Here is a 26,219-nt window from a genome sequence, read left to right as displayed (position 1 = left end):
GAGAAAGTGCAAAGTTGTTAAATGTCATCCTGTTTATTTTAAATCTGTGAAGGTTACCTTTATCTTGTCGCGTCTCTCTCTGTGTTTATTCAGCTTGGTTGCAGCAATAACTGTCATGAGGTTATTCCGCACCGTCGCTGCCTACCTGCCTCAGCCGACTGTCTTTAATTATTATATATATAGAAATAGAGAGAAGGGGATACGAGTGCTGATAATTTATTTATTGGTGATTTGCGATTTAATTTCAGTTATTCTTCAGGGTGAGACTTTTGCCTGTGTCACTGTCTAGAGTTAATGCAAAAAAAAAAAAATGCTTCTGAGATGTAAATTGAAACGTAAATTATACAAGGCAGTGTGGACATCGGCAGTGTTTCTGGCGGTGCAGTGTTGGAAGGTGGAGGTGTTGAATGTGCAAACCAAGAGAAAACGACTTAGACAGGATTACAGCTGCTGAAAGGGAGATAAAGCGTAGATGGGCTTGGATTTAATGTTTACAATGTGCGAGCCACACAGCGCAAGAGCTGCTGCTGGCACTGGTGCTTCGTGAAGTTCATTTGGATTTTGCATCTATCAAGAATAACCCAATTAAACTAAAACAAAAGTCCCTAATAGAGTGTCTTGCATTAATTGAGTCGTTTTGTTAAAGATGAGCGTGGCAGTGGTCCATTATTCCCTCAGGCCTGAATTCAGTTTATTTTTTTATTTCTTTTTTTTATATAAAGTACAAATGTGGGCTTGTCTGCAGAGTTTTTTGTTGATGGTCCAGAGTAGGCGGGTTTAACGCCACCTGCCAAGAAACCCGATGGGACAAATTCCGCTGTGCTGTCCAGAGGAAAGACAAAAAAAAAACCACACACACCGATGTCTTAATTCTGCCTTTGGTGTTGGACCTTCACTTCTCTGTCACTCATGGACCTGAGAAATTGGAGGAGGATTTGTTCTGGTCCTGCAGACCCACTTCAGCCTGCACGCTAAATAAACTTGGATCTCATCGGTGGCTGAAGACAAACCGTTTTCTTACTCTTTCTTGGAGACCTTAAGTTGTTTTTTTTTTTTTGTCGTTTTGTTTTGTTTTTGTTTTTATTTTCTCATGTAACTTTACAAAACGGGGAGTTTAAGTTAACGCAGCATCGTTGGCTCATCACGGCGACAACATGAAACACAAATGATGTTTAACATTTCTATAGATGGAGCGTCATTCTCTAAAAACTTGGAGGACTTCGACTCAATCCGCAGTGTTCTCCTGTACAGGTCAGTAAAGACTTTACATCAGCCAAGGGTGGCAAGGTACAATTTGTATATATATATATATATATCATATATAGATATGTATAGATATTTTAAAAAAAAAACCAAAAAAAAAAACTAAATTGTGTTCTTTTGTCTAGGCAGAGGCATTTTGCCAGAAGTTTTCTGAATACCTGAGGGGATTTAAAAACCTCGTGCAAGCCTGCTAGGAAGTGTGGCTAAGGGGCAGTATAAAACTAAAGTGAAAATAAAATATGACCGCAGAATATGTGCAAATTTAAAATTCAATAAATCCAGATAGACATGCATTCTGTTTTAACTGTCGTAGAAAGAAATAGGTTTGGTTTTCATTCATTTTACTCTTCATGAACTAGTTTAGTTTTAGGTATAGATAATTTTAACGAAGTTTACAAAATTCATGTATAAATTTATCAGAGATATCAAGCAGGACAAGAGAAACATTAAAAGAGAATACGTTTAGTGATGCATGTCATCATCGATGTTTATTTCTGGCTGATTAAATTAGATTAAGTGCTCTTTATGTATAGTAGTTTTTTGTCAGTTTTTGTTGTTTTTGCATTATTTAATGGAGTCCTAACTGCTCCGTCAAAGCTTCTGCGTTGTCAGGGGCGACCGCGCCGTCCGCCAATCAGATTAGGAGCTCTCACCTCACGTGACACGGCAAGCGGAAGCGTCCAACATGGCGAGGAGACGTCGCCGTGTGTTTGGCTGAAAGTGCTCAGAGAATAAAACACCTTTTTTATTACTTTTTTTTTATTTATTTTTTTTTTTTAAACCGAATGGCCTCCGAAAAAATCCGCCACCGGCAAACGGAAGCAGACTGCACCGACCAGGACAGCGTCAGTGATCGTGAATCCGCTTCATCATCGAGTCTTAACAGCTCCGACTGCTCCGAGTAAAAATCTGCCGGTTGTGTTTTCACAGACGGACTGAAGAGCTCGTTTAAACGAATCTGTGGCCTATTTAGGATAATCCAGTCCAGATTTGAGAGGTCCAAGTGTTGGGGGGTTTTGATCCGGATTTGGTCTGATGTGGTCCATGACTCGATGGAAGTGAAGTTTCCTTAACTTCTCCAAGATGTGAATCAGAAACCAACTTCTCATTGAACCAAAAACAAACAAACAAACAAACAAACCATCATTTAGAACTTGTAAATAACACATGAGGTTTGTGAAGGAGGGGAAGTTTTAGGTGTAAAATCTAGATAATTTATTTACACCTGAAACCCAAAGGTAGATGGTTTTAATCATCCGCCCACTTTAAGTGTATTCTGCTTTTGGAAGCCTTTAACAGACTTTTCCATTTGTGATGTCAATCCTCATAAATAACTGCATGCCTTTTGCCATCCCAAGTAAATTTACAGACATCGTGTCAAAGCTGCCCACCACAGGTTTAAAAGAGGAGAGACCAAAAGAAAAAATATCCACCATGGACTCCCTTTTGGTCAAACACATGATTACTGTTTGTACAAATAGTTGCTTTTAGCTTGACTATTTTGTTTTTACATTGTAGGACACACATGGAAAAGTGAAGGGAATTAAAAAAGAAAAAAACTGTAATAAGTCCCTCTGTCCATCTGGAAACCTGTTATTATGATTAGTCTCCAAATACTTGCTCTACGCTTGGGAATATTTAATTTCTAGTAGTCATATGGATATAATTAAAATAAAAATAATGACATGTAGAGTCTTTATTGTGCATTTTCACAAAGAACATTTTTGTCATTGTTCCTCCCTCTCACTAGTTGCTCTGATTGTTTTTTTTTTTTTTCCTCAGTGACTTGGAACCAGAATGGCTGGACGACATTCAGAAAAATGGCGAGCTCTTCTACTTGGAGCTGAGTGAGGGCGAAGAGGAGGCTGCACTGGCCCAGGTGAACGCCAGTCAAGCTGTGTCCACTAATCATGTCCGCTTTAGCGAGAAGGAGGCAGAGATCATCACAGAGCAAAACAAAAAGCAGCGGTGCGGTTCACGGACAAAGGGCGAACCTGCTCTTAAGAGACTAGCCAGGATCCTGAGGAGAAAACGCCGGCCCGCTCAGCCCAGAGGAGGAGGGAAGGATGGAGGTAAAGACAATGCGACTTTATCACCACCAGCATCCATCCTTAAGAACCAGCCAGGACAAAAGCAGGGTGTGAATGTCCAGCAGCAGCAGCTGAAGGAAGTATGTGTCTACCTCAACCCTAAACGTCTTGGAGCTCCATCAACCCCTCTCACTGACAGCGGAGGCCTGTTGGAGGGCCTACTGGGGATAGTACATCGCCCCTCATGGAGCAGAGCACAGGGAGACCCTGCAGTTGTCAGACGAGATGAAAGATTGACCATCCATGGATTAATACCCAACAGCCCAGCCATCAAATGTGGCCAAATCCTAATTGGTAAGACCAAAATTCCCACAGTTCTTGGTTAACTGTTATACAGTCTACCTAACAAAACCATCATTTTATTTTTTTGTCTCAGCAGTCACCCTAAGTATGTTTAATATTTCATTCATTCATTCATCTTATACCGCTAATTCATTTCCATGTCGCGGCGGGGGGGACACCAATCCCAGCTCACATTGGGCGAGGGTGGGGTCACCCTGGACAGGTCGCCAGTCCATCACAGGGCCAACACACAGAGACAGACAGAGACCAGCAACCACTCACATTCACACCTGCAGTCAATTTTGTGTTTAGAGTACCCGGAGGAAATCCACACAAGCACGGGGAGAACATATACAAGTGTCCATTATAAGCTCTCCAGGAGAAACCACACGTTTCATTTGGATAAATTCTGTTGTGTTGCGATTGATCTTTGTCCTCTCCATTCTCAGTAAGTACTTACTACCCTCAAGCCGGGGAAAATAGAGCTTTGCAGCAGCTATAATTTCAATAACAGTTGTAAACCAGCACTGACTCATTCATTTCCAGAACTACACAGATGCACTGCCAAAGCATGGGCTGCAATTATTACCATAAAGTCAGGCACGGATGTTTCTTTGAGCCCAAAACCTAAACAACCAGCCTAATACACTATATAAACGAGCCAGCGGTATCCATGTAACTGAAGAAGGTGAAGTGTCATTTCTGAAGGTAACTAGATAGTTTTGCTCTTCTTAAATAATATATTGCAAGAATTAGGTAAGAAGCAGACTGCTTTTTCAATTCAGCATTATGTGTAGATAAAAGCCAAGCTCTTTACTGTGTTGAATCCATAGTAACAACTACAAAGTAATAGAAATCATTATCATAGTTTCAGTTTCTGCTATCTTGTAAAACCACACTGTTCTTGTTAAAAATCTGTGCAAGAAGTTTAATAGCTACTTCTCGTGGCCAGCTCTGAGCAATTCCGTATTTGTAAAACTCTCAGCAGTTTCCAAGAGAAACTCTGAGAGCTGGTTCGGCACTTCACAAATGATAATCTGCCTGTTTGAAAGCGAGGCATCTTTAAAGTGATTTTCCTCTATCTGGGCTAATCGCTGGGCAGTTTTTACCACCAGACAGAGGAATGCCAGTTGTGCTCCACCACAAATGACTACCCACATGAGTTACTGTTTAGACAAGCTTTTAAGAAGCACAGCTACATACTTAAACAATTAGAGTGGTTAAATACCTGAAATAGCTCTGTTACCAAGATGGTAGTGTGCCTCGCTGCACACAAGCAGGTGAAGCCCGCTAACAGAGTCCTCGCAGGTCAGTGCGCAGGTCAAAAGCACACACACTCATAATCAAGTCGTGCTCTTACTTACCATACAAGTCAAGTGAATATTACTGACTGTCAGTATTTCATTTCTAATCCTATAAATTCACTGCTGATTAGTGTGGGGTGCATCAACTCTTTAAAACACACATAGACAAAGTTTAAGATGCTTTTCTGGGTCTTTTGTTTTTTTCAGTTATTTTGTATTTACTTCTTGATCCAGGTCTTCAGCTGAAAAATGTTTCTGTGTGCTGTTTCTAGGTGATGTGCTTGTTGCTGTGGACGACGTAGACGTGACCTCAGAAAACATTGAGAGGGTTCTGTCCTGCATCCCAGGACCAACACAGGTTGGTGTTTGGGGAATCTAAATTGGTTGCCATGATCCCTGCTGCCAGTTGTTAGCATGTAGGTCCAAGCTAGATGCGAACAGCCAACTAGTGTAATAAATATAGATCTTAAATTTAGTTTAAATTGCATTGGTTCTAGATGCTAAAATGTAAATAGAAACGAGAAGTCAGTGCTGTTTAACATCAGAGAACCCGCAATTACTGAGAAATGATCCTTTGATCGGTGGCTAAAAAATCCATAATCTGCGCCTTCAGTTGTGCATTTGCACCAAAAGGCAAACCATCAAAAAGTAGGAATTTGTAAATGACAGAGTGCACACAGGGTGGATGGCGAGCATGGCGAGTAGACGGGCCTGTGGTGTGACTCTTTTTCAGCGCCACGGGAAGCCGTTGTGGGATCGAAAGCTCAGCTGATTAGAAGATTTAGCCCGAAACGAAATTACATTGTAGAGAAAAAGACCAAGGGAGATTTTTTGGAAAAATACAAGGTTCCTCCGGCACCGCAATGACTTTGAAAAAAAAAGGAAGGAAAAAAAACTTGAAATAGAGTTGTATTGCTGACAGAATGATGGTTTTGTGCGTGTGCGTGTTGTGGGTGGTTTGTCTAAGTGCCAGCCCTCCCAGATGGAACGTAGACAGCACTTATTATGTTTGAATGACCAAATATTAGTATTAATTTCAGTCCTCTTTGCCCTTTGCTAACTCCGGACAAACTACCGTTACACTTTCATGTGTGCTCATGTGTTTGCATCTCATCCATAAGTTCATCCATTTAGTGCTAAATGAGTGACATCAATAGGCTGGAATTTCAGTGAGCACACTCTCCAGTCTAACCACATCCTTATTATTTATGATGAGAGTGCAGAAGTTAGTCTGCTCAGCCTCTTTATCCAATTACTTCCCAAATTTAGATGTTGCCAATTACAAAAATTTCTACCTTTTCTTAATGTCTGGAGCTGATTACCTCACCTCGTGCCTCATCCCAGCAGTTCCCTGAAGCCTTTGTCAATCCTAAAGAATTGAGGATGGTGTCATTTTAAATCAGTTTCACAATCTCTGCCTCCTGTTTCCCTCACACACTGTGAGTGACCCAGGCAGTCCTTGATTGAAAGGTACATCACATGGTGCTCCACCACTACTCTGCTCTTCTTTAATAATATCCCCCTGAAATTGGCTAAAATGGCAGGGAGCCCAGTCGTAGGCGCCTACTGGAGAGGCGTGCGGCCTGTGGTTAGTGCTGTCAGACCTTGGAGGGTTCTGGGAGGGATCGTTGGATTAGAAAAATACAGTTTCAACATTTTTGACCAGGGAATATGATCTCCCTGATATTTAGTAGGCACCATATGGTCTACCATTGAGAATAATGCAGACTTTACCTTTTCAGAAATTACGTACAAAACACCTAATTTACTTCTTTGAGCACGCTACCTGGTTTTCTTGGGTTAGCTGTAGACAAAAACGCCTAAATTGCTGGATAGAATAGAACGCAAGCGTTCAATAAATGACACATTTTGACACACTTTGTGTGTTTCAGTCACACACCAAAATATAGTTGGGGCGCGGTCAGTTAGAGATGGAGCGGGTAAAACAAAGTCCTGGTGGTTTGAGGTCAAATCCCAGAAGAACCTCCACTATCCTGTGTCACATTCAGCTTTCTACCAACTACCTCAGAGAGAGTAAACTCCTCAGACCTACTGTTTATAGAATATTTCCCCTGCTTACACAGAATCTGTTTATTTAACCAGGAAAAGGCATCATTGAGGGAAAACATTTTGCTGACTATTTGTTGTTTTGCTCGTTTTGGCAGCGCCTCGGTCAGAGGAAATAAAAATGTACTGAATCTGTATTGGGAGGAAACAGTTGGGTTGGCTGTCAATGATTTTGATGAAGCAACCGTGCAAACACAAGCGCCTCTTGGCAGTATAGATGAACGTCTGACACAACCATTGTTTTGATAACGATGCCCTTTATACCAACCACCTTTCTTCAGAGTTTGTGGCCTTTATTCCTGATTACCGTTGTACTCTGGGTCTGCTCCTTTGCCTCTAAATTGTAATTTTAAATGAAATAAATTGACCAGAATACCTTTTCAATTATATTTAAAAGATCAATAAAATTAAAGTCGGAAAACAGTGAAAAGAAGTTTTACTTGATGGAAGTTAAAACTGTGTTCATTCTGACTAGTTCACTCAGATTCTGCTGACCTCTTCTTTACATCTGACTTCTGGTTCTGATTTACTTGAATCAACCTCAGCTCAGCTCATCAGACACCCTGCCTAGCTCTGATTTCAGCCCAGTGTCAACACAATGTGAGATTTGCTGTGCCTCTATTGTGAGTCCATATACAAAGCTTTTCTTCTTTATCACGATTGTTCACATAACTACAGTGATTGACATCATTTTACAGCATGACCAATTCAAAGTTAATGTCATTCATCCTGATCCTGGTCTAGAAATAATAATTATTCAACCAAAGCTCTAGTGGTTTACTGGATGGCCTGTACTGTGGTCTGTAAGGTCAACACGCAACCTCTGCTCGGAACAATCAACTCAAATGTGTGTTTTAACAGAGCTGTCTGCCTTTCCATGTGCCTGCTTGCTGGCAGTTTTATTTCCATTTCCACGACGACTTGCTGTGAATGACAATGTAAAAGTGTGGTGTGTGTGGTGTGGAAAGTTTAAAAAGGAAAAAACAAAACAAAAAAAAATACTGCCTGAACGAGAGATGATATACCCTCTGTTGTCTTGCCGCTTTTTCATAGGCTAGCAGTGGTCTGGTTTTCATTTAGTGAGCTTACTCAGACAAGCACACACACACACACACACACACACACACACTCAGATCCCTGCTATTTGTTATGCTGCGGTTTGGTCTGGATGTCGGTGTCACTTTCTCTCCGACAATCGCCATCCTGGTATTCACTTTTCTGCCTTTTCCCCTCAGTGGATCTATAATGGCTGAAGCTTTTTCTTCCCTCTGGGATTATGGCAAACACACACACACACACACACACTCACATCTACTTTCCCAAAACAGACACATGAGCACTGTTCAAAACCCTTGCCAAGTATAATCATGTGGAGCCATAATGACTGAATGAATGAAAACTGTGAGGGGTACTGGTGGGCAGACTGATGCAATAATATTTTCATAGAATAGCTGCTTTTTCTTTTTCTTTCTTTTCTTTTTCAATTTATTCTCCTTAACCCTTTCTTCTCGTCTCATTTCTAATCTTTTGTTCCATTACTGGATTTTTAAAACTATCTCTTCTTCTTGACCGCTCACTTTTTCCATCTCCTGTCTCATATTCCAGGTGAGGTTAACCTTGGAGACAGTGACTCCGGTGGACGACAGCAATGCTAGCGACGCCTCATCAGCTCATAAGACGAAGGCCTCTCCACCAGTCAGCCAGCTGGTGCGTCTGCTGTGGGGGGAAGACACAGCAGAACTCCAGATGTCAATAGGACACATCCCGCACATTGTCATGTACCTGTCGCTCAAACTGGACTCGGCGTCGCCACAGGAGGAGGTCAGTTTGTGTAAAATCATGAGTAAACTTCAGTTTAAGCATCATCATAGCCATTTTGAATGGAAGTCTGGAAAGTAGGGGTCAAACTGGTGTTTACATTCCCAAGTTTCTGAAAAGGTTCCTTTGATTTATTTGAATTACTTACTGTAGATGAAGCGTTGGATTCTGTGACAGTCAAATAAATATGACAAATGAATTGAACATAACCACAAACAGAATATAAAGGCTGTTTTTGATATTAAACCCTGGGTGAGCACATATTGTTTCTTCTCAATGGAAAGTAAAGTTGTGTGGATGAAACCTGATCACGACTTCATGAACTTTAAGGTAACCGTGACTGTGAGCTTCCCAGCAAAACCTGCTTTCTTTATGATTTACATTCTTACAGAATGTTTCCTGATATATTAACGTCAAGATCAACCTTAGTTGGGCAGGAAGTCCCACGTGAAGGAGTGGAAATCTGTCTTTGAGTTTCTCTGATGTGAGTCAGATTCCTCAGAAAGCTACTGCTCTGGACAGCCTCCACCGTGCCTGCGGCTGCTGCTAACAGGAAACAGAGAGAACGGGAAGAGAAATGAGAGAAGTCCAGGAGGCCTGCCCGAGCTCAGCTCCTTGTCAATAAATGATCCATCATCTTAATGCAGTGAACTTTATTCCCCTTCGGGTGAATCTGCACATGTGACTTTTGGCTGAAGTGCAACAGTCTATAAACAAAATAACACATTTCCTTTTTTTTATTGGATCCATGCAAGGGGCAGAGTTTTATATCCCACAAGGTGGGACGCAGCGCGCCTTGTTGTAAAATGTTAATCTCAAAGTGTGTGTTTTCTTTCTCTGAGAAGGAAACCACACTCATTTGCTGACCAACACCTTCTACGCTGTAATTACAGTTTCCCTGTGGATGGCTGTTGGCAGGTTTGCGTTTTCTTTGTGGCTCTATAGTTCCTTTTTGTGTATCTGAAAGCCAGCCCTTTTTTTTTTGGTTTCGTTTTGTTTTTGTCTTGACATATACGACAGTGTAGATAGAAAGTGGAGCCACATCAGCTCACGGTTGATTTTCTAAATGACAGTGTTACGCTAGAAGCCACTAAGCCCTGACTTTGATTTTTTTTTTTTTTTTTTTTTTTAGTAGCAGAAGTTGGAGAGGCTGTGTGGAGAAGTTTCAGCTGTGTGATGATTTGATGATATGAGGTTTTTTTGTTGTCGTTGTTGTTGTCTGCTTGTACATACAAGATGTATTTGGAGAGGTTTACTGTGGTTCTGCAGCAGCACTCACAGTTTTTTAGCACACTCCCAGTGCACGGGTGTGACCCCGGAGCGAACACCCTCCATAGGCAGTTGCTTGCGTCTTTGTCCTGGTTGCCAAGGCTGTAAGGGGCCACTCTTTCAAGGTTTTTATCCCCTCACCCTCCACCCCACCCTCTGACCCTTTCAGCAGCTCAGCTCTTACCCACCATATATCCTTCAAAGTTGCCAGCACACTGGGAGGAATGCTAATATCACAACAGTGCACTGAACCTGCTCAAAGTACTCTTGTGGTCTAAGTGTTTGGGGCTTCTTTGGCACAATTGGTCCTGAAGATCCTCTGATTGCTGAAATAACTGCACTCTGTACATCAGGAGAGAAGTAGCATGTCGTCATTTGAAAATGAGCTGCACACAACATAAACATTTTGAATCAATCTTTTTTTTTTTTTTTTTGATAATGATGGTTTGACAGCTCAACTGTAACTAGGATAGTTCAGATAACAACAAACATCCAGTGGTTCATCCAGTCTTCTCTCTTCTCTCTTTTTTATTTTCCACCATTCAGATTAACCAGAGTCTTTGCTCTTGGCTGTACATGTTATTTTTAAGGGCAAAGAGAAGAAGCAGATATTCCAAATTACACTATGACTGTTTCTGCAGGAGGAGATCTTGTACCAGTACCCTGTGTCTGAAGCATCCAGCCAGCTGAAGGGAGTGAGAGGGATCTTCCTCACTCTGTGCGACATGTTGGAGAATGTCACAGGAGGGAGGATCATCAGGTACAGGAAGCAGCCTGCAGATAATCCTTATAAACTCGTTATGATCACGTATAAATAAGCATAAAAAACTGAAGCGCACAATTAATTTGTGTATTGAGGTGTCCGGAGGGAGACTACAGTCCTTATTACAGGTGTTCTTTAAAAAAGTCATTATATTTGCATGGTGTAAAATGCTAAAGTTTGAGCTGGAATCAGTTTGTAATCACATTGTTTTGTTATTTTGTCAGCTCAGCGGTCATGCATTGTTTTTAAACCCTTTAACTTTGTCAGAAAATGCTGCTTGTGTGATGAAAACAATATGGGTATATCAATTTTTCAAATTGTCTTTCAAATCAAAATGGTGGCATTAAGCAAAGACACGGCAATAAGACAAACAGACGTCACTGCTCAAGTGTGTGAGTCTGTAGTTTTGTAATATGAAGGTGCTGTTGGCTCTTTTGTGTCTTTTGTTCGTCACTTGTCCTTTCATTTTATTTCCTCCATTGTCTCCACAGCTCATCTCTCCTGCTAGGGAAACATCTGGTACACGTGGGCTACTGGAAGGAGAGCAACAACCTGCTGGTCATCGGCCTTCCTGCCGACAGGTAGAGGGAGGCAGCCCTGTCACACAAACCTCCTACACACAAATTATCATACAGAAAGATTTGATGACAGAATCGCGTTTTTTGACAAAACCAACGTAGGAATAAATTCTCAGAGCATGACGTCAGATTGAGAAATTAAGTATATGGTGAAGAGGAAACATTCAAGAGCAGGATCTGTAAAAACAATTGGAAGGGACCGTGCTCTTTTCTCAGGATGAAATTCTCTTTAAACAGCATGTGCTTGGAAAATGACTCGTGAGGTGAGTCATAAACCACCTTCTCATTTTTAACGACCTGCTCAGCCCAATCAATCATCATCATGGTTGAGAGGAAATGGCATCCATGTCTGAACATGTAGAAAAAAAAAAATTCAGATGTGTTTTCATCATGGCTGCTGGCTGTCAGTCCAAATATTTAATCAAAGGTTGACATTTATCCAGGTCTGGGTTTGTGTTTTCCTCTTTTCCCTCCAGGGTTCCGCTGCTGTATCTGCAGACGGTGCTGGGAGACGTAGTCCGGACATTAAAAGTGATGTACGGCTCTTTAGACAGGTTTGTCAGTCTTTGCTTTGCTGTGGTCCTGCGGGGAGGCCGGATTTAAATTCACCCCCCCCCCCCACAATTTTTAATGTATAATGCAATAAAATAATAATAATAAATAAATAAAAGTTGATTTCCAGATGTATTTTCATAAACGATTCAGTTTCACTCTTTTTCTTTTAACCCTTTTTCATTTCTTAAGTATGTTACTATGACACCTGTGTCCTCCACAGTGCTTTCTGTAAGGCGGACCACAGTCCCAGGTTGGACCATTTCTTCTGCCTCTTCTTCCAGCAGCTCATCCAACCGTCTCGTCTGAGGGACGGCACCTCAGCCCCGCTGCCCGATGTCTCAGGAACCCTTTTCCTCGATGGACTCCCAGCAGTCCGCTGGCTCACACTACCTCCAGAAATCAAGGTGTGTGTCCATGTGTGAATGCAGACCGCTTCTTTACCTAGATATTTGAAGTTGAATTTTTTTCCTTGAAAGCAGCTCTGGTGTCCTCTAGTGACCATTGCTAAAAATGGCATCCAATAATAATATGTTTCCCAGCTGGATTGAAAGTGGAGAAAATTTGGATGAACATAATGGATCAGTGTTGGAGCAAAGGAAATAGATTCTGCTCCAAAAAAAAACTGGACATCAAACACTTAAATGTAAATATTTTTTTCCCTCTGTCCTTAGATGGAGGTGGACACGGTTCTTTCTGATTTTGAATCATCTGATTTTGGTGAAATGGTGAGTCGTTATGCCATTTTTAGAGGCAGCTTGATGGGCATGAGTGTGTATTTTTAATGAGCAGCTAATGAGGTCTGGCTTGTCCTTTGACTGTACAGCATTATCTAAGTGACTACAGAGGGATTATTGATAATACACACAGTTGGGTGTGAAGTCGGGGCAATTATTCTTCACCAAAAATATTCTTCTAATATTTTTACCTTGGTTTGATCTCTTTTCTTTTGCAGTCAGAGGACTTCTTTGGCCTGAGGCGTCTTTATGTTATTCTTGGCTCCTGTTTGTTCTACAAGGTAGGTGCACAGTCCAAATAAGCCCCCGCACACATCGTCATGCCTAGGTACCAGCAGCCTTATCGTATCTACAGCCTCCCTTGATGGTATCCCACTGTCTAGACAGCAGTCAGCTCAGAAAAACCCAGCTCACAGTGGCTGTTTGCAGGAGATGGCCTTTCACGGAAAGATAAAGCGATGAGTTTGGCCTCTGACTCAGTGACAAATCATCAACTTAATCACTCTGTTAAAATATTAACAGAGAGGGAGACGGGGGACAGTGAGCAGCGGGCGGTTTCATCTTTTGTTTCAGAGCTGAACTGAATTTTATACACGTCCTTAAGTGCAAAGCATGTTCATGAGAAAATCAGCAACACTTTACCGAAGGGAAATGTTAGCGCTGAAAATAAATACGTTTTCTGGGATGGATATCGAAACCCCACAGCATAATTTGAGATCTAGAGGAAAGGGGGTTTGTTTTATTTAGACAGTGATACTCATGTCTGTTCTGTCAACGTCAATGTAAATGAGCTTAAAGGTACCTCACAAGTTAAGCTACTTGGGTTGGATACAGTTACTAAAAGAAAAGAGAAGACTTTATATAGTTGTTCTTTGTATTTATTCAGACTTAATGTTGTTTCCAAGTTGTCATTATTCTACTGAAGTTTTCAATATAAATCAATCCTCACCTCCTTCCAGTCCTACCTGATCGCCAACCACCTGCCTAAAGAGGACCTGCTGGACGTGTGCCTGTACTGCCAGCACTACTGCCTGCTGCCGCTGGCATCCGAGCAGCGTGTGGGTCAGCTGGTCATCTGGAGGGAGGTGTTTCCCCAGCAGAGAGCGAACGGCAGCAGCACTGCACCGGGCTACAACCAGTCACAAGGCCGGCACTTCCTCCTCATTGTGGGGTTGGTAAGGAGAACAATCACCGACTGGATCATTGTTGATACTCCTGTTGGGTTTCTGTTGACCTCCAATTCACTCATAAGTGATTTTGCTTTGGCGCAATCATACTGTGGAATGTTGTGCTTGACCATATTGCTGCTTTGACAATTGTGACAGTGACTACAAGTTTTATTTTCATGCCAATCAGTAATTTACCAAAGCTCAACTACTTTTCCCTGCTGTTGATATTGATGCTGCCATTAGGCCGAACCCAGGATGATGATCATCATCATTTTTTAGTGGTGTTCTTTATTTTATCTGCACAACATCCACACTCTCCTTTGTGTTGTTTTGTTGTGCCATCATGTCTTTGCTTGTGTCTCTTCTCTCCACCTCAGAGACACTTCATGCAGTGTGTGCTGTTAGAAGCGGGTGGATGTGCTTCACCAGCTTTGGGCTCTCCGGGACCTGACTGTGTTTACGTGGATCAGGTGGCCCTTGTTGAACTTATTAACTCCTGACATTACAAGTACATGTTTAACTTTAGTTTTGTTTTTGTTAAATATAAACTCAAACTCTTGTGTGTTCTGCCCCTCAGGTGAAGGCCACGCTGCTGCAGCTGGAGGTTTTGGAGGCAGGTATAGAAGAGCGACTGAATGCTCCACCTGTTCCCTGCCTCTCCTGCGCCGACTGGTTCCTCCCTGCTGCTAATGCCCGCGACCGCCTGGACAGCCTGGCCTCTTCGTCCCCCGTTCTCAGTAAACTAGCCGGAGCAGTGAAAGGCTCCTCGGCGGGGTCCAGAGGACGCAGCCTGTTTGGGGAGAAGACCCGCCGGCTCAGCCCCCAGAGGAGTTTATCGGACAGCGGGAGCGAGGGACAGATGGATGCTGGTTCTGGGTCCAGTTCATCGATGGCTCCAGGCTTCAGTCCACACTCTACCCCAGACTCAGCAAGGAAGCTTGGGGGCCGACGGGATTCTCTGGGGTCTGGAGGGTCTGATGGAAGTGGAGGCAGTGGAGGCCTCTTCAAGGTGCAGTAGAAGTCTAATAACAGCAGAGCTGATTTAAACGGCGGCTCACCTGGTGAAGCCCGTACCATGACGGCTTTGTCTAAGAAACAAGTGACACAGCTTCAAAGGTGTATCCAGAAAAGTTCAGATCCCGGAATTTTTCAAGGATTTTTCCTGATCAGAACGTAACATTTTAAACATTTTCACTGTATTTTTTTTAACCTTGTGTTCTTTGATATCAGATTCCTCGGATGAAACACCCAAACCCATTTCACCTTGGTACCTTAAAGAAGACCCTGACTGAGAGGGAGACAGAGGAGATGTACAACACCATGAAGTAAATGAAGGGAATCATCCTTTTTCAGATGCACATGTGAGTTATAAAAAGACTTTTTAAACACACATTTCTTCTGAATCCGTCCTGTTTGTGACAGGCTAACCTCGGGGGCTGAGAACACCTTGTTCCATTACGTCTTGATGGAAACTGTTCAGGGAATCTTCATCGCTCCTACTCACAGAGAAGTGGCTCAGCTCAGCGGCTCCATTCATCCACAGCTCATCCGCAACTTCCATCACTGCTGCCTTTCCATACGGGCAGCGTTCCAGCAGAGCCTTCCAGCCAAGGTGCCTCGCATTACACTGAATCAAGTCTCAACCTCAGACAGTATTTCACTTTCCTCTAAAAAAAGAGGTGTTAGTCAGGTTCATCTAATGGGAACATCCCCATCTGTGGGGCTGATTGTCCTGCAGGGTCGTCGGGCAGCAGACCGGCCTCAGGGCAGTGGGTGGGGTCTGGGCCCTGTGAAGGAACACGGGGTGCTGTTTCAGTGTAAACCAGAGAACTGGACTGACCAGAGGAAACCTGCCCCCACCATGACTTACTGGGTCATAGGGTATGCCAGCTATTTTCGTTTTACTCCAGCAGCTGCAGAAATAAGGAATGTGACTATTGAAATGAAATTACTTTTTCTTCTTCTTCAACTGTTCTGCTGCTCTGTCATTTCCTCATCTTTTTCTTTGACCTTCAGACGGATGTTGCTTGAGCCCGTCCCTCAGGAATTCTACGTGTGTTTTCATGACTCTGTGGCGGAGGTTCCTGTGGAGATGGCCTTCAGACTCTCCTTCGGCCTGGCCTTGTGATGGAGGAGATTGCTTGAACTAAATTCTCAGGAATACACCTCAGACTGTGGCGCTCGTGCATCTCTGAGAGAACATGTGGGAAGTGTAAGCTGGTTTCTGTAAAAAGGGTGGAGGGCCGAGGCCAACTCTCACACAGAGCACGACCTCGGCCTTACAGCAGTGATGAGCAGGTAGCTGGCCTCAAGTTCAAACCAGCACACTTTTGTGCCTTGCTGTTCAAACCAGGTAGCAGAAGCGTGTGCGTGAATGTATGAAAAGCCACTCAATCGGTGAATACCTCGGTCATGTTGGTGTAAGCCTCTGATAAGAGCAGGCAAGAGTTTCCACTGAGAGCAGGCGCCCTGACAGTTTACTGCTGTTAACGTTACAAAGCTGGACTAGTAAATATGCTGCTGCACACATCTCCACGACAGAGCAAATTATATTTACCACAATTTGTATGCAGTGTTGGGAATGAATTGCATTTATTAATTTAAGTTTGTATAGTTTTGTATGGAAATGAAATCATTTGTTACCAAAAATAAACACTGAGGTGAAAAAAAATAAACTAAACAAAAAAAAAAACAAAACGAAATTTTCAGTCTTCTGTCTTTCAAGCTACTCTGTCAAAGGACCTTTGTCAATCTTTTAGCATAATTTTCAAATTATTGAGTCCAGACAATAGAAACTATGCCTCCATGTACTAAAATATGGGTTTTCCTCCAACAAATGCAAAGTTTATAAATATGGAATATTTGTTCAAACATTTCGATATCATAATTGCAGATTAATTGTGTAACCAGCATCACTGCAGGGACAGACATTATTATTATTCTTATAACAACCAAAAACAGTTGAAGAAATAAATTCAAAAAAGGTTTTATGCTTTAGGTATAAGCTCAATTTACAGCTTCTAAGTGTGTGTGGCCAAGAGCGTCCATATAAATGTATACTGGAACATGAAGCCAAGTTCAGGCTGCGCCCTGAACAAGCAGAAGGTTCCTCTTGTAACACTCGAGGCTGCAGAGAGGAACTCCCGTCTTTGAGCAGGAGTATTTCTTCAGGTTGCTGCAGCCGCTGACCCCACAGTTCGACGGGGTTGGGGGTGGAGGACAGGGAGGTGCAGCAGCTGGAGCAGGGACTCCGGTGGGGAAGGAGATGGCCATGCCCTGGGCAGAGTCACTGTACCGGACCATGGGGCACTGGTTCTGCTTGGACTTCTTCTCCCTCATGCTTTTGATCTTGGCCTTGCTGGTTTTTGTCAGTCTCTCTATTGTCTGGTTCTTGTTCTCCTCTGCTTTCTTGGCCGCCTGCAGGCGTCTCTTTCGAGCTCGCTCCTCTCGTTTCTGCATCATCTCTGCAGTCATCTCCTTCTCTTTGTAGCCCATGGGGAGCTCCAGTAGAGGCTGGCTCTGCTGCTTGTGTAACAGGGCTTTCTGAACAGGAACATAGACAAAAGGTCTCAGGAATAAATGTTACAAAGAAATTTTACATGAACAGAGGACTGAAGTACTTTTATATTTCCCGTTTCTCCTCCTCACCTGTCTGGCTGTGAGCAGAGACTCATCAATTTCTTTCTTCAGCTCTCCATTGTCGTCAAGCTCTCCTTTCTCCAGAGCGTCCAGCCACCTCTCTTCCTCGTCCACAGGCCCACCCAGCATGGAGTCTGAGTCCATGTCTGGCAGGGGAGATGTGGCGAGGTTACTGTCTTCATCTGACGCAGAATAAACATTGTGGATTTATTGACCAGAAGGTGGTCTTTAATTTTAACTAATGTAAAATTAACTATTAATGATAGATTATTAAAATTCACTGTGGTCACTTAACTTTTTCAGTCTTTGTGATGATACGATGACCAGATAAAACGAAAAGATATGTCTCAACGTAATTTAGATCAAAAATCTGTGAAAGTTCACTGAAGGCATCTTTCAAAGCCAGAAATAAATTACACTGTCAAGAAGACATCACTTGTGGATCCAATAAGTCAGTTTTATTTGCTAACTTACCCAGCCATGCCCGGTATTGTTCCAGAGGTACAGACGGCTCATCGTCATCATCATCATCGTCATCGTCATCATCATCAACATCATTATCAATGATCATCAAGGGAGAGGGAGGACGCGCCACACCAGGATGCACAGTAAAGGTGGGAACACTGGTGGAGACAAGACGCTTAAATGATTGTGTACTGGTCAAAACAACAGATGAGTACCAGCTCATGTCAACACCACTGCTCACCTCTTGGTCCCCAGTGTCTGTCCTCCCAGCTTGATCTTGAGTCTGAGCTGTGGGGGGGGCCGAGGAACCATGACAGGCTCGGGTTCTGGGGCCTCGGCGAAGCTGTGGTGCTTCTTCTTGTGCTTCTTGTGCTTTTTGTGCTTTCGCTTGTGAATGCTGTGCACGCTTAAGCATCCTTCACCTGCAGATGACAGGACAGAAAACATGGGTGAACTCTGGGAATGTCTCCCAAATTTAAAAGCCACATCGTTGATACAAAGCAGCTCAGATTGATATGAGGGGCTACAGGGAGTACTCACCATGAAACCTGGGGTGGATCATGTCTTTTCTTTTCCCCATTGAAACTGCCCGGAGAGATGTAAACACCAGGATCACAGCAGGCTGCCTGCAGATCTACATAACAGCTCCAACCTCAGAGTCCACCAGAAAAATAACCGCAGTGCTCTGAAGTGCAAAAACACAAGAGCTTCACCTGGTCCCCCTCGATTCGATATGCAGGCCGAAGCAGTTATCTGAACGCATGCAAATCTTGTTTTTCCGTGAGCATGTTTCCCTTTCTGACTCTTTAGTGGATTTCACTGGTCAGTTTTCAGAAGCTAAGGTCGAAGCAGGTGGTCGCCAGCTTTAACTTTACCTCATGTAGCCGGAGGGCTAGCCTTGTTTGCTAGCAATGCACTCACCTAAGGTTAGAAAGGTCATCGTGAAGTCACTCAGTTGAATTTGAACAGTAATAATGCGGATAATTGTGATAAAGACTGCTTAAAATCGAGCAAAGGAGCTTATCAATGGTAGTTAGCACGACTTAGCTACGCTAAGCTAACAACACGGAAGTCCTTCCACTTTGCGGTGTTCCGGTCCTTCTTTGCCGACTTATCGCCCTCTCCAGGTGGAAAACAAACAACAAACCGGCCGCAGCTGTACCACACTTCTCATGAAACCTTTACTCCTAATTATTACATGTAGATATATAACAGCAAGTTTTTAGAAACTTCAGTGAAGTCGTTCAGTTAAGAAAAACAGTTAGCGTTCCACTTACAACTTGGGTAGTGTAGTTCGCGAAGCGGACGACATGAAGCGCAGCTATGGCGCGAGGACTACGTTACCCAGAAGCCCCCGGGGCAGTGGCACCACGCAACGCAAGGTCAGTTGTACAGCTGAACGTAATTATTAAAATCACGATCAAAGAGGTTTCGGTGATAATTGGCATAATTTAGTTTGCAGAATTTATGTCTCCATCTCTGCATGTGTTTGCTCGGTGTTGGTCTCCGTCAGAGTGAAATCAGAGTGATTTCTGCAGCTGCAGAAAGCAACATGGCGAAATGAACAAATGTTCACTTCATGTTCATGTTCAAATCCCTCTCAGAACTCCTCATGGAGTTTTTATTTCCAGTGTGAGCCTCGACAACGAGCGGATAGAGGAAGACCAAGTCAGATGTCTGTTTTTCTATTTGAGGTGAAATAATATTTGTGTTTGATTTGTGCAGGAATCATGAATTACACTCGGTTTCTGACAGCTGTCAGTGCAGCCAGGAGGCCCTCTCCTATCAGACTGCTGAGTGAGTTCACCATCACCTGCACTCATTTCATAACTATTTTCTTCTTTTATAGCTTTACATCATTAGTTACCCAACTTGTTTGTTTGTTTTTGATTATTTGTTGTCTCTGGCTTTAATATTAACCAGTCACTTAAGTAATGGTTTTCCACAAATTACAAAGGTCCTGAGTTATATTTTATAGAATAAATTCTATAGTAAGTCTCAGAATTTGAGGTTAAATCCACATCCTCTCTGTCTCAACCTGTGTGAAGCTGAGCTCCAGCAGCGGTGTCCTCCCTCTCTCATCTCTCTGGCTGGAGGAGCACCGAACCCAAACACCTTCCCCTTCCAGTCCGCCTCCATCACGGTGAAGAATGGAGAAACAATCACCTTCAATGAAACCACGATGAAGAGGGCTCTGCAGTACTCTGCCTCGAATGGGTGAGAAGTCAAATCAGGAATCCATTTTCTACGGCATTTCTTTAGGAGCATTAGCAGATAATATGAAATACAATTGATAAAGATTAAAATAGAAATTTATAGCTGGGCTAAGTGCAGCATAAGTTTATAGACATCAAATCCATGCAGCCCATCATACACCCACACTTGATGGTGTTTCATCTCATCAGTGTGTGTGAATGCAGCTGGTTCTTCGGATCTGAACTTTGTTGCGCAAAGTTTTTGAAAAAGTTTTTCACTGCGTAGAATCCCTGAGCTGCTGACGTGGATGAAGAACTTACAGAAGAGCCTTCACAAACCACCGACTGCCAGCTACAGCCCCGAGAAGGGCCAGATGGATATGTGTGTGACGACGGGGAGTCAGGAGGGGCTCTGTAAGGTACCAATGCTGCAGTTTACTTGTGTTGTTGTTGTTGTTGTTGTTGTTGTTTGTTAAAAGAGCAAAGCAAAGGATCAAATCAAAAAGCTGGTCAGGGATTTCCTGTTTTGGGATCTGGGTCTTTGACTATTTCAGTTTAATGACAATTACTGGTAAGATTTTGAATAGTTTGCAGTCCCCAAGCTGTGATTGCTGCTAAATCCCAAATGATTTTCTTTGTTGGGGGAAAACGTTGCACGTTTCATGCTTCAGTCTTCTATATTTAATGCTTTGTGGGTTTTAGGTGTTTGAGATGCTGGTCAACCCTGGAGACAACGTGCTGCTGGATGCACCCACGTATTCAGGCACACTGGCAGCGGTGAGAGGATCTTTCTTTTCATAATGATGATTTCATTCATAACTAAAAAAAAAAAATCCTATAAAACAAACTGCTGCAGCATTTTGCTTCTTTTACTCTGTAGCTTCAGCCGATCGGTTGCAACTTGATCAACGTTCCCAGTGACCAGCACGGCATGATACCTGCAGCCCTGAAGGAGGTCTTGTCTCGGTGGGACCCCTCAGAGGTCCACAAGCCCGGCAGCACGGCCCCGAAAATTCTCTACACCATCCCCAACGGCGGAAACCCCACAGGTGCCTCCATGACGGCTCAGAGGAAGAAGGAAATATATGAGGTTTGTTTCTCCAGCAGAGTCCCAAAACAAAGTCAAAGATGATTGTCTGCACACGGAACAGATGTGGCCATATTACATAAATCTCTTTGAATCTTTTTTTTGCAGTCAGTGAAGCGCTGACTCCTCTAATTAGAGTTTGTTGTGAAGCTGATTTCCCTGCAGATTTACTCTGTCATTTTCCATTAACGTCCTCGGGCGTTTTTAATAGCTGGCCAGGCAGTACGACATGCTCATCATCGAGGATGACCCGTACTATTTCCTGCAGTTTGACAAGGTACAAAAAGTCCACCCACCTCCTTTGTTTGTTATAATTTACATTTATATCACATCATCTTTAAAAATGTAAAAACAGCAGTAGAGTTCCATTTCCTTTTTTTTTTTTTTTGATCCTAACAGTTTTATTATACAGATCATTATGAATTGCAGCCACAGTCTGATCTGAGTCATGCTGTGTTTGTTTATTTTGCAGCCGTGGGCCCCCACATTTCTCTCCATGGATGTTGATGGAAGGATCATAAGGACAGACTCTTTCTCTAAGATCTTATCTTCGGGGTGAGTGTGTTAATCTGTGTGTGTTTTGCTTTAATAAGAGTTCATGTGTTACCATTTAAGATTTCATTGACTCTACAACAACAGCAGAGCTTTCCTTGTAACCAGGCAGGACGTAACATCTGAGTGGGTTGTTTTTTGCTTGAGTTAAAAAAAAAAAAAAAAAGTTTTCTGTTGTTCCTTTTTCTCCAGTTGATGAATGTATTTGTCTCCCATGGCCAAATCCATTAACATTGGTCTATAAAATGATAACAGACAAATGTTATGCAATAAAATAGATTTATTATGGACTTATTGCATCAATAGCCAAAGGAAAGATTTTGTATACAAAATAACTTCTGGAGGTTCAGTGTGATTTATTTATTTGTCTGTGTGGACCGTTTTCAATGTTGTTGGATTTAATATTTCAAGTAATGTCAAGTTCTGTGTGGGAGGTGTTTTGCAGGTGTTTTTCATGTCTTTGACCATTTGTCTGTCTTGGTGCCTTTTTTTTTTTTTTTAAGGCTGAGGATAGGCTTTGTTACCGGTCCCAAACCTCTAGTGGACCGGGTGGTGCTGCACATCCAGGCCTCGACGATGCACACTAGTACTTTCACACAGGTAAATAAAACGTCTGTTTAACCCCACCACATCCAGCTCTTTGCCTTATCACTAAACAAACACATTCCATTTCTGCTTTCTCTTGGCGTTTGATGTACATCCTGTGTGGCAGCCTCCAACATGGCGCCATCCAAAGGGGTCAAAGGAATACACTTTAAATTGCTGTTGACACTGACCAGCTCAGTCGTTCAGTCGACGTACACAGAAATGTGGCATATTTTTGAGCAGAGCCATATCAGACTTGTCTAGTCTGTCGGATTCCCCACTCCCACCCATCAGGCATGCCACGTTTGCACCAACCCAATCTGAAACTCACCAGCCACACGGGGCATGCTGTCACAATTCAAGCAAGATGTGTCTCTCTGTATGTCTGGATAAGCAGCAGCTGCAGAGGAGTTCTTACCTCAGGTCCAATCCTGCCTCTGCTTTTCCATCTAATCCAGCCTAAAATGTTGTCTAAACTCAGGAATGCATGCATATTGGTACACATCGTTTTTTTCCTCTAACTGCACGGCTGCACTAGATGATAATAATAGAAAGTGAAAAATAAATGCAGATGTGAAAGTGGAGTCATTTCACAGTGGAAGAATTTGCCTTCTTATAGGTCATCCTTAAATCTACACCAGCCCTTGCATTATGTAACCCTTCTCCTGTTTTCTTTCAGCTAATGGTGTCTCAGTTGCTGCACAGCTGGGGTCAAGATGGTTTCCTCCAGCACATAGACAGGTTTGTCACCTTCTGCTGTATAGCTGTGCACTCACACCTCTTTATGCATGACATGTTATGAATTAGCTCATACAATTGCCAGTTAAATGACACAGCCACTCCTGCAGCAAAGCGTGACACAGTGTTCTCTTTCCTCTCACAGGGTGATTGAGTTTTACAGGAAACAGCGTGATGCCATGATCAGCTCTGCAGACAAGTGGCTCAAAGGTTTGTGGACCTGTTGAAATAGAAAAACCAAGCATTACCAATTAACTGTTATTTGGCCAAAAGCCTTAAATTGGGTTTATTCTAAACTAACAGCATCAAAATGGTATTTTATAGCCGGATAAATTTGATTCCTGTGGGTGGACCAGATGGCGTCCACCGCGGCTAAACATGTGAGCCATGTAGTGCTGTCAGTCAAGAAAATCCACCCCCACTTTTGGTTCAAAGCACGAGCAGCAGTGAGGACATACATGCTGGAGGCAGTATACCATCCTCCAGCATGTATGTCCCTGAAACCAGTTTCATGTTGCTCCAGTTGTTCACCTTAAGTGGCACTGGTGTCTCTGTCTCGTTGCTACGAAACGTAGCAGTGAGACGCGGAAGAACATTTACATCTAGTAGACATTGATATAAACAAAACAGGTCAGAACATTTGCCTTGTAAATGTTTAATGAAAAAGGAGTCGGTCTGTTTTTAAAGATGATTATTTTGATGAGAGTTCCTGAATCTTATCAAGATAGATTTCACACAACGAAGGCGAGATTCTTATCAATGAAAATGTGGAGCTGCAGCGGTTGGTAGATGGCAAGAAGTGGCACACTGATTCAGATGTGGATCAGCCAAATCCAGTCAGAACTGGTCCAATGCAGAATTTTTAATTGTTTAGGACAACACATTTTTACAGTGTATACCAATACAAGAACAATTAAATAGAAAAAAGCCTTTAGTTTTAGCTTCTAGTTTATTTATTTTTTATCTTCCAGATTTATTTTTATGCTGTACATATGTAAGTCAACAGATGCAGTCAGACACGTTTAAGGCATTTGTTACACCAAACACACCACAATTAGCGAAGCTGCACAGAAAAATAACACACACTGTAAGAATGATGCGCTGCACGCTTGAATTTGTTTTGTGTAGATGTAGCAGAGTGGCACAGCCCGTCAGCAGGCATGTTCCTGTGGATCAAACTGAAGGGCATCGCTGACACTCAACAGCTGATCATGGAGAAGGCGTTTGAGAAAGAGGTCAGAGCTCATGAACACACAACACACTGCTTCCAGGTGAAACCTTCACACATTCATATTGTTGTGATTTGAGTCTGTCCATTTCTGGTGAGGCATAACAGCTACCCACAATGCATCTGTGAATAAATTAACTTTTCTGTGTGCATAGAGTATAGCTTGCACCAGGGGCGAGGCAGGTTTTGTGTGTGAACACAGTGAAGGTTGGTACATGTAAAGCAGCCATTGTGCACACAGTGAGTGGGTTTAATCACCAAGTATTTCCTTCCCACACACACACACACACACTGAGTGTCTGGAAATCCCTGCTAGCAAATTGCTGATTAGCCGTATAAAACAGGAGTGGGTACAATCAGGCTATTTCAAGGTCTCTGCACAGTAGGCTTCTCTCCTCTGAATCCTTAAAACCTCCGCACAGCACAAAGCAAAGACTTTGTCCAGTTTATGCTTGGAGCTATAAAGAGGAGAAATAACAGCACTTTGAATCTGAAATAAATAAAAAAAAAAAAAGATTCTTGTTTGTTCTTTTGCATGATGATGTTCCTTTGACCTGTGAGTGCTTGTGACAGGCGAGTGTTTTCTCTAAATGAATACATTTGGAGATGTGTTTTATTTTGTGACCTCGTCAGATCTGCTGGTTTTACACGGAGATGCAGGAAGTTATCTTAAGTGCAACAACAAAAACTCGTTAGTATTGACATAGCTCACCACCACTGGTAAAACAAAGGCAAATTCTATTGTCATGCCCGAAGCTGTGTGAGAAGATGAACTGTTTTAAAAAAAGATATCTACACCAAGCAACAGAAGCCGTGTTTGTGTGTGCTGAAGGTTCTGCTGGTTCCTGGAGGCGTCTTCATGATCAACAGTAGCGACCCCTGTCCCTACGTCAGAGCGGCTTTTTCTCTCTCCACGCCAGAACAGATTGACGAGGTACACATTTAAACAACACACACATGAACACAAAACAACAACAAGCTCACATACTCTCCATAACTGACTCTTAATTTGTTTTCTCAGGCTTTTAGAAGACTGTCTTCACTCATCAAAGAAGCTTTATGATGAGATGTTTATTTTTCCCTGGCAGAAGGATTTTTCTAACTTATTTTTGAAAGCTTTTATCTTAAAATATGGGTAATTTAAAGTGTTTTTTAATATTTTGTTAGCTCTGAATATATGTGAACCACAGTCGAGGGTTTATTTTTCCAAATATCTGTTTGGCTGCATGTTGTTTCAAAATTGTGCTCATCATTAAAAACCTTTTGGAGCAATGAAAAACAACCTCTCTTTATTTTTCTGCGCAGTCATTGCACGACTTGGCGATGCTTGTCTTATAATAGCTTATACTTGTTCTGTATTTTGCCTTTTGTGACTGCATGTTTTTGCACCACTAAACCCAAAACACACAAAAATGACAAGGGGAAGCTACACCATAAATTGCAGCTAGTTGAATGCATGGATTTCTCTGATGGAAAAACTTGCTGGAGGACTTCAGTCATCTTTACAGCAAGTTTTTATGTGTTTTAGCCTTTTTCTTCTGGTGTTATTAGTGGAGAAGATAATGAGGCTTTATATTTTTTTTTTCATTTGAGAGGAAATTGATGCACAATTTTGTAGAGTTGTCCTTGTTTTCTGCAGCTTGGAGAGCAACATGCCACAGGTGCTTTCTACACCCGTCTCCCTGGCCTGGATTCAATCTGTTATATTCTGCTGAAAAGCCCAATTTATAAAAGTGAAGCTCTTTAGATTCCAGATTATGTTCCAGGCCAAGACAATTAAAACCAAGTCCACCTAACTTTACAGCCTTATTTATGATTTAAGTAAACATTCACTTATT

The 26,219-nt window shown here is 42.5% G+C and overlaps 3 protein-coding genes across 9 annotated transcripts; 2 read left to right on the top strand and 1 right to left on the bottom strand.

Annotated features, from left to right (window-relative positions):
- Positions 1–849: 849 nt before the first annotated feature.
- intu (inturned planar cell polarity protein) lies at positions 850–16,596 on the top strand. 4 transcript variants are annotated; one of them, XM_029526192.1, is made up of 18 exons: positions 850–1,251; positions 3,046–3,647; positions 5,212–5,297; positions 8,612–8,827; positions 10,735–10,853; positions 11,348–11,437; positions 11,911–11,988; positions 12,210–12,393; positions 12,661–12,714; positions 12,942–13,004; positions 13,683–13,898; positions 14,270–14,362; positions 14,470–14,761; positions 14,822–14,901; positions 15,123–15,217; positions 15,315–15,504; positions 15,631–15,773; positions 15,909–16,595. In XM_029526192.1, exons 1-18 carry the CDS (start codon positions 1,166–1,168, stop codon positions 16,018–16,020), a joined length of 2,799 nt encoding a protein of 932 aa, XP_029382052.1. In that variant the 5' UTR covers positions 850–1,165; the 3' UTR covers positions 16,021–16,595. The 4 variants fall into 4 exon arrangements, 3 of the variants coding, with proteins under 3 accessions (XP_029382052.1, XP_029382051.1, XP_029382050.1); XM_029526191.1 differs by lacking the exon at positions 850–1,251 and adding an exon at positions 1,950–2,164 and having other exon boundaries at positions 15,909–16,596; XM_029526190.1 differs by lacking the exon at positions 850–1,251 and adding an exon at positions 1,950–2,164 and having other exon boundaries at positions 14,470–14,901; positions 15,909–16,593.
- On the bottom strand, positions 16,461–19,286 carry ino80b (INO80 complex subunit B). Of its 4 annotated transcripts, XM_029526195.1 has the most exons (6): positions 18,710–19,286; positions 18,537–18,630; positions 18,238–18,418; positions 18,006–18,154; positions 17,541–17,713; positions 16,461–17,435 (listed from the first exon to the last, which is right to left on the bottom strand). In XM_029526195.1, the coding sequence occupies exons 2-6, from the start codon at positions 18,574–18,576 to the stop codon at positions 16,971–16,973; spliced, it is 1,008 nt and encodes a 335-aa protein (XP_029382055.1). In that variant the 5' UTR covers positions 18,577–18,630; positions 18,710–19,286; the 3' UTR covers positions 16,461–16,970. The 4 variants fall into 4 exon arrangements, with proteins under 4 accessions (XP_029382055.1, XP_029382056.1, XP_029382054.1 ...); XM_029526196.1 differs by having other exon boundaries at positions 18,238–18,402; positions 18,533–19,286; XM_029526194.1 differs by having other exon boundaries at positions 18,537–19,285.
- aadat (aminoadipate aminotransferase) lies at positions 19,233–25,654 on the top strand. The gene is made up of 14 exons (XM_029526193.1): positions 19,233–19,378; positions 19,722–19,793; positions 20,045–20,213; positions 20,478–20,610; positions 20,894–20,968; positions 21,072–21,281; positions 21,490–21,555; positions 21,751–21,833; positions 22,334–22,430; positions 23,095–23,156; positions 23,299–23,363; positions 24,282–24,388; positions 25,214–25,315; positions 25,403–25,654. The coding sequence occupies exons 2-14, from the start codon at positions 19,727–19,729 to the stop codon at positions 25,442–25,444; spliced, it is 1,278 nt and encodes a 425-aa protein (XP_029382053.1). The 5' UTR covers positions 19,233–19,378; positions 19,722–19,726; the 3' UTR covers positions 25,445–25,654.
- The last annotated feature ends 565 nt before the right edge of the window (positions 25,655–26,219 follow it).

Source organism: Echeneis naucrates, chromosome 18 (assembly GCF_900963305.1).
Source record: "Echeneis naucrates chromosome 18, fEcheNa1.1, whole genome shotgun sequence".
In the NCBI taxonomy this organism is placed as follows: domain Eukaryota; kingdom Metazoa; phylum Chordata; class Actinopteri; order Carangiformes; family Echeneidae; genus Echeneis; species Echeneis naucrates.
The sequence above is the reverse complement of the archived record's forward strand: the minus strand, read 5'-3'. Positions and strand labels throughout refer to the sequence as shown.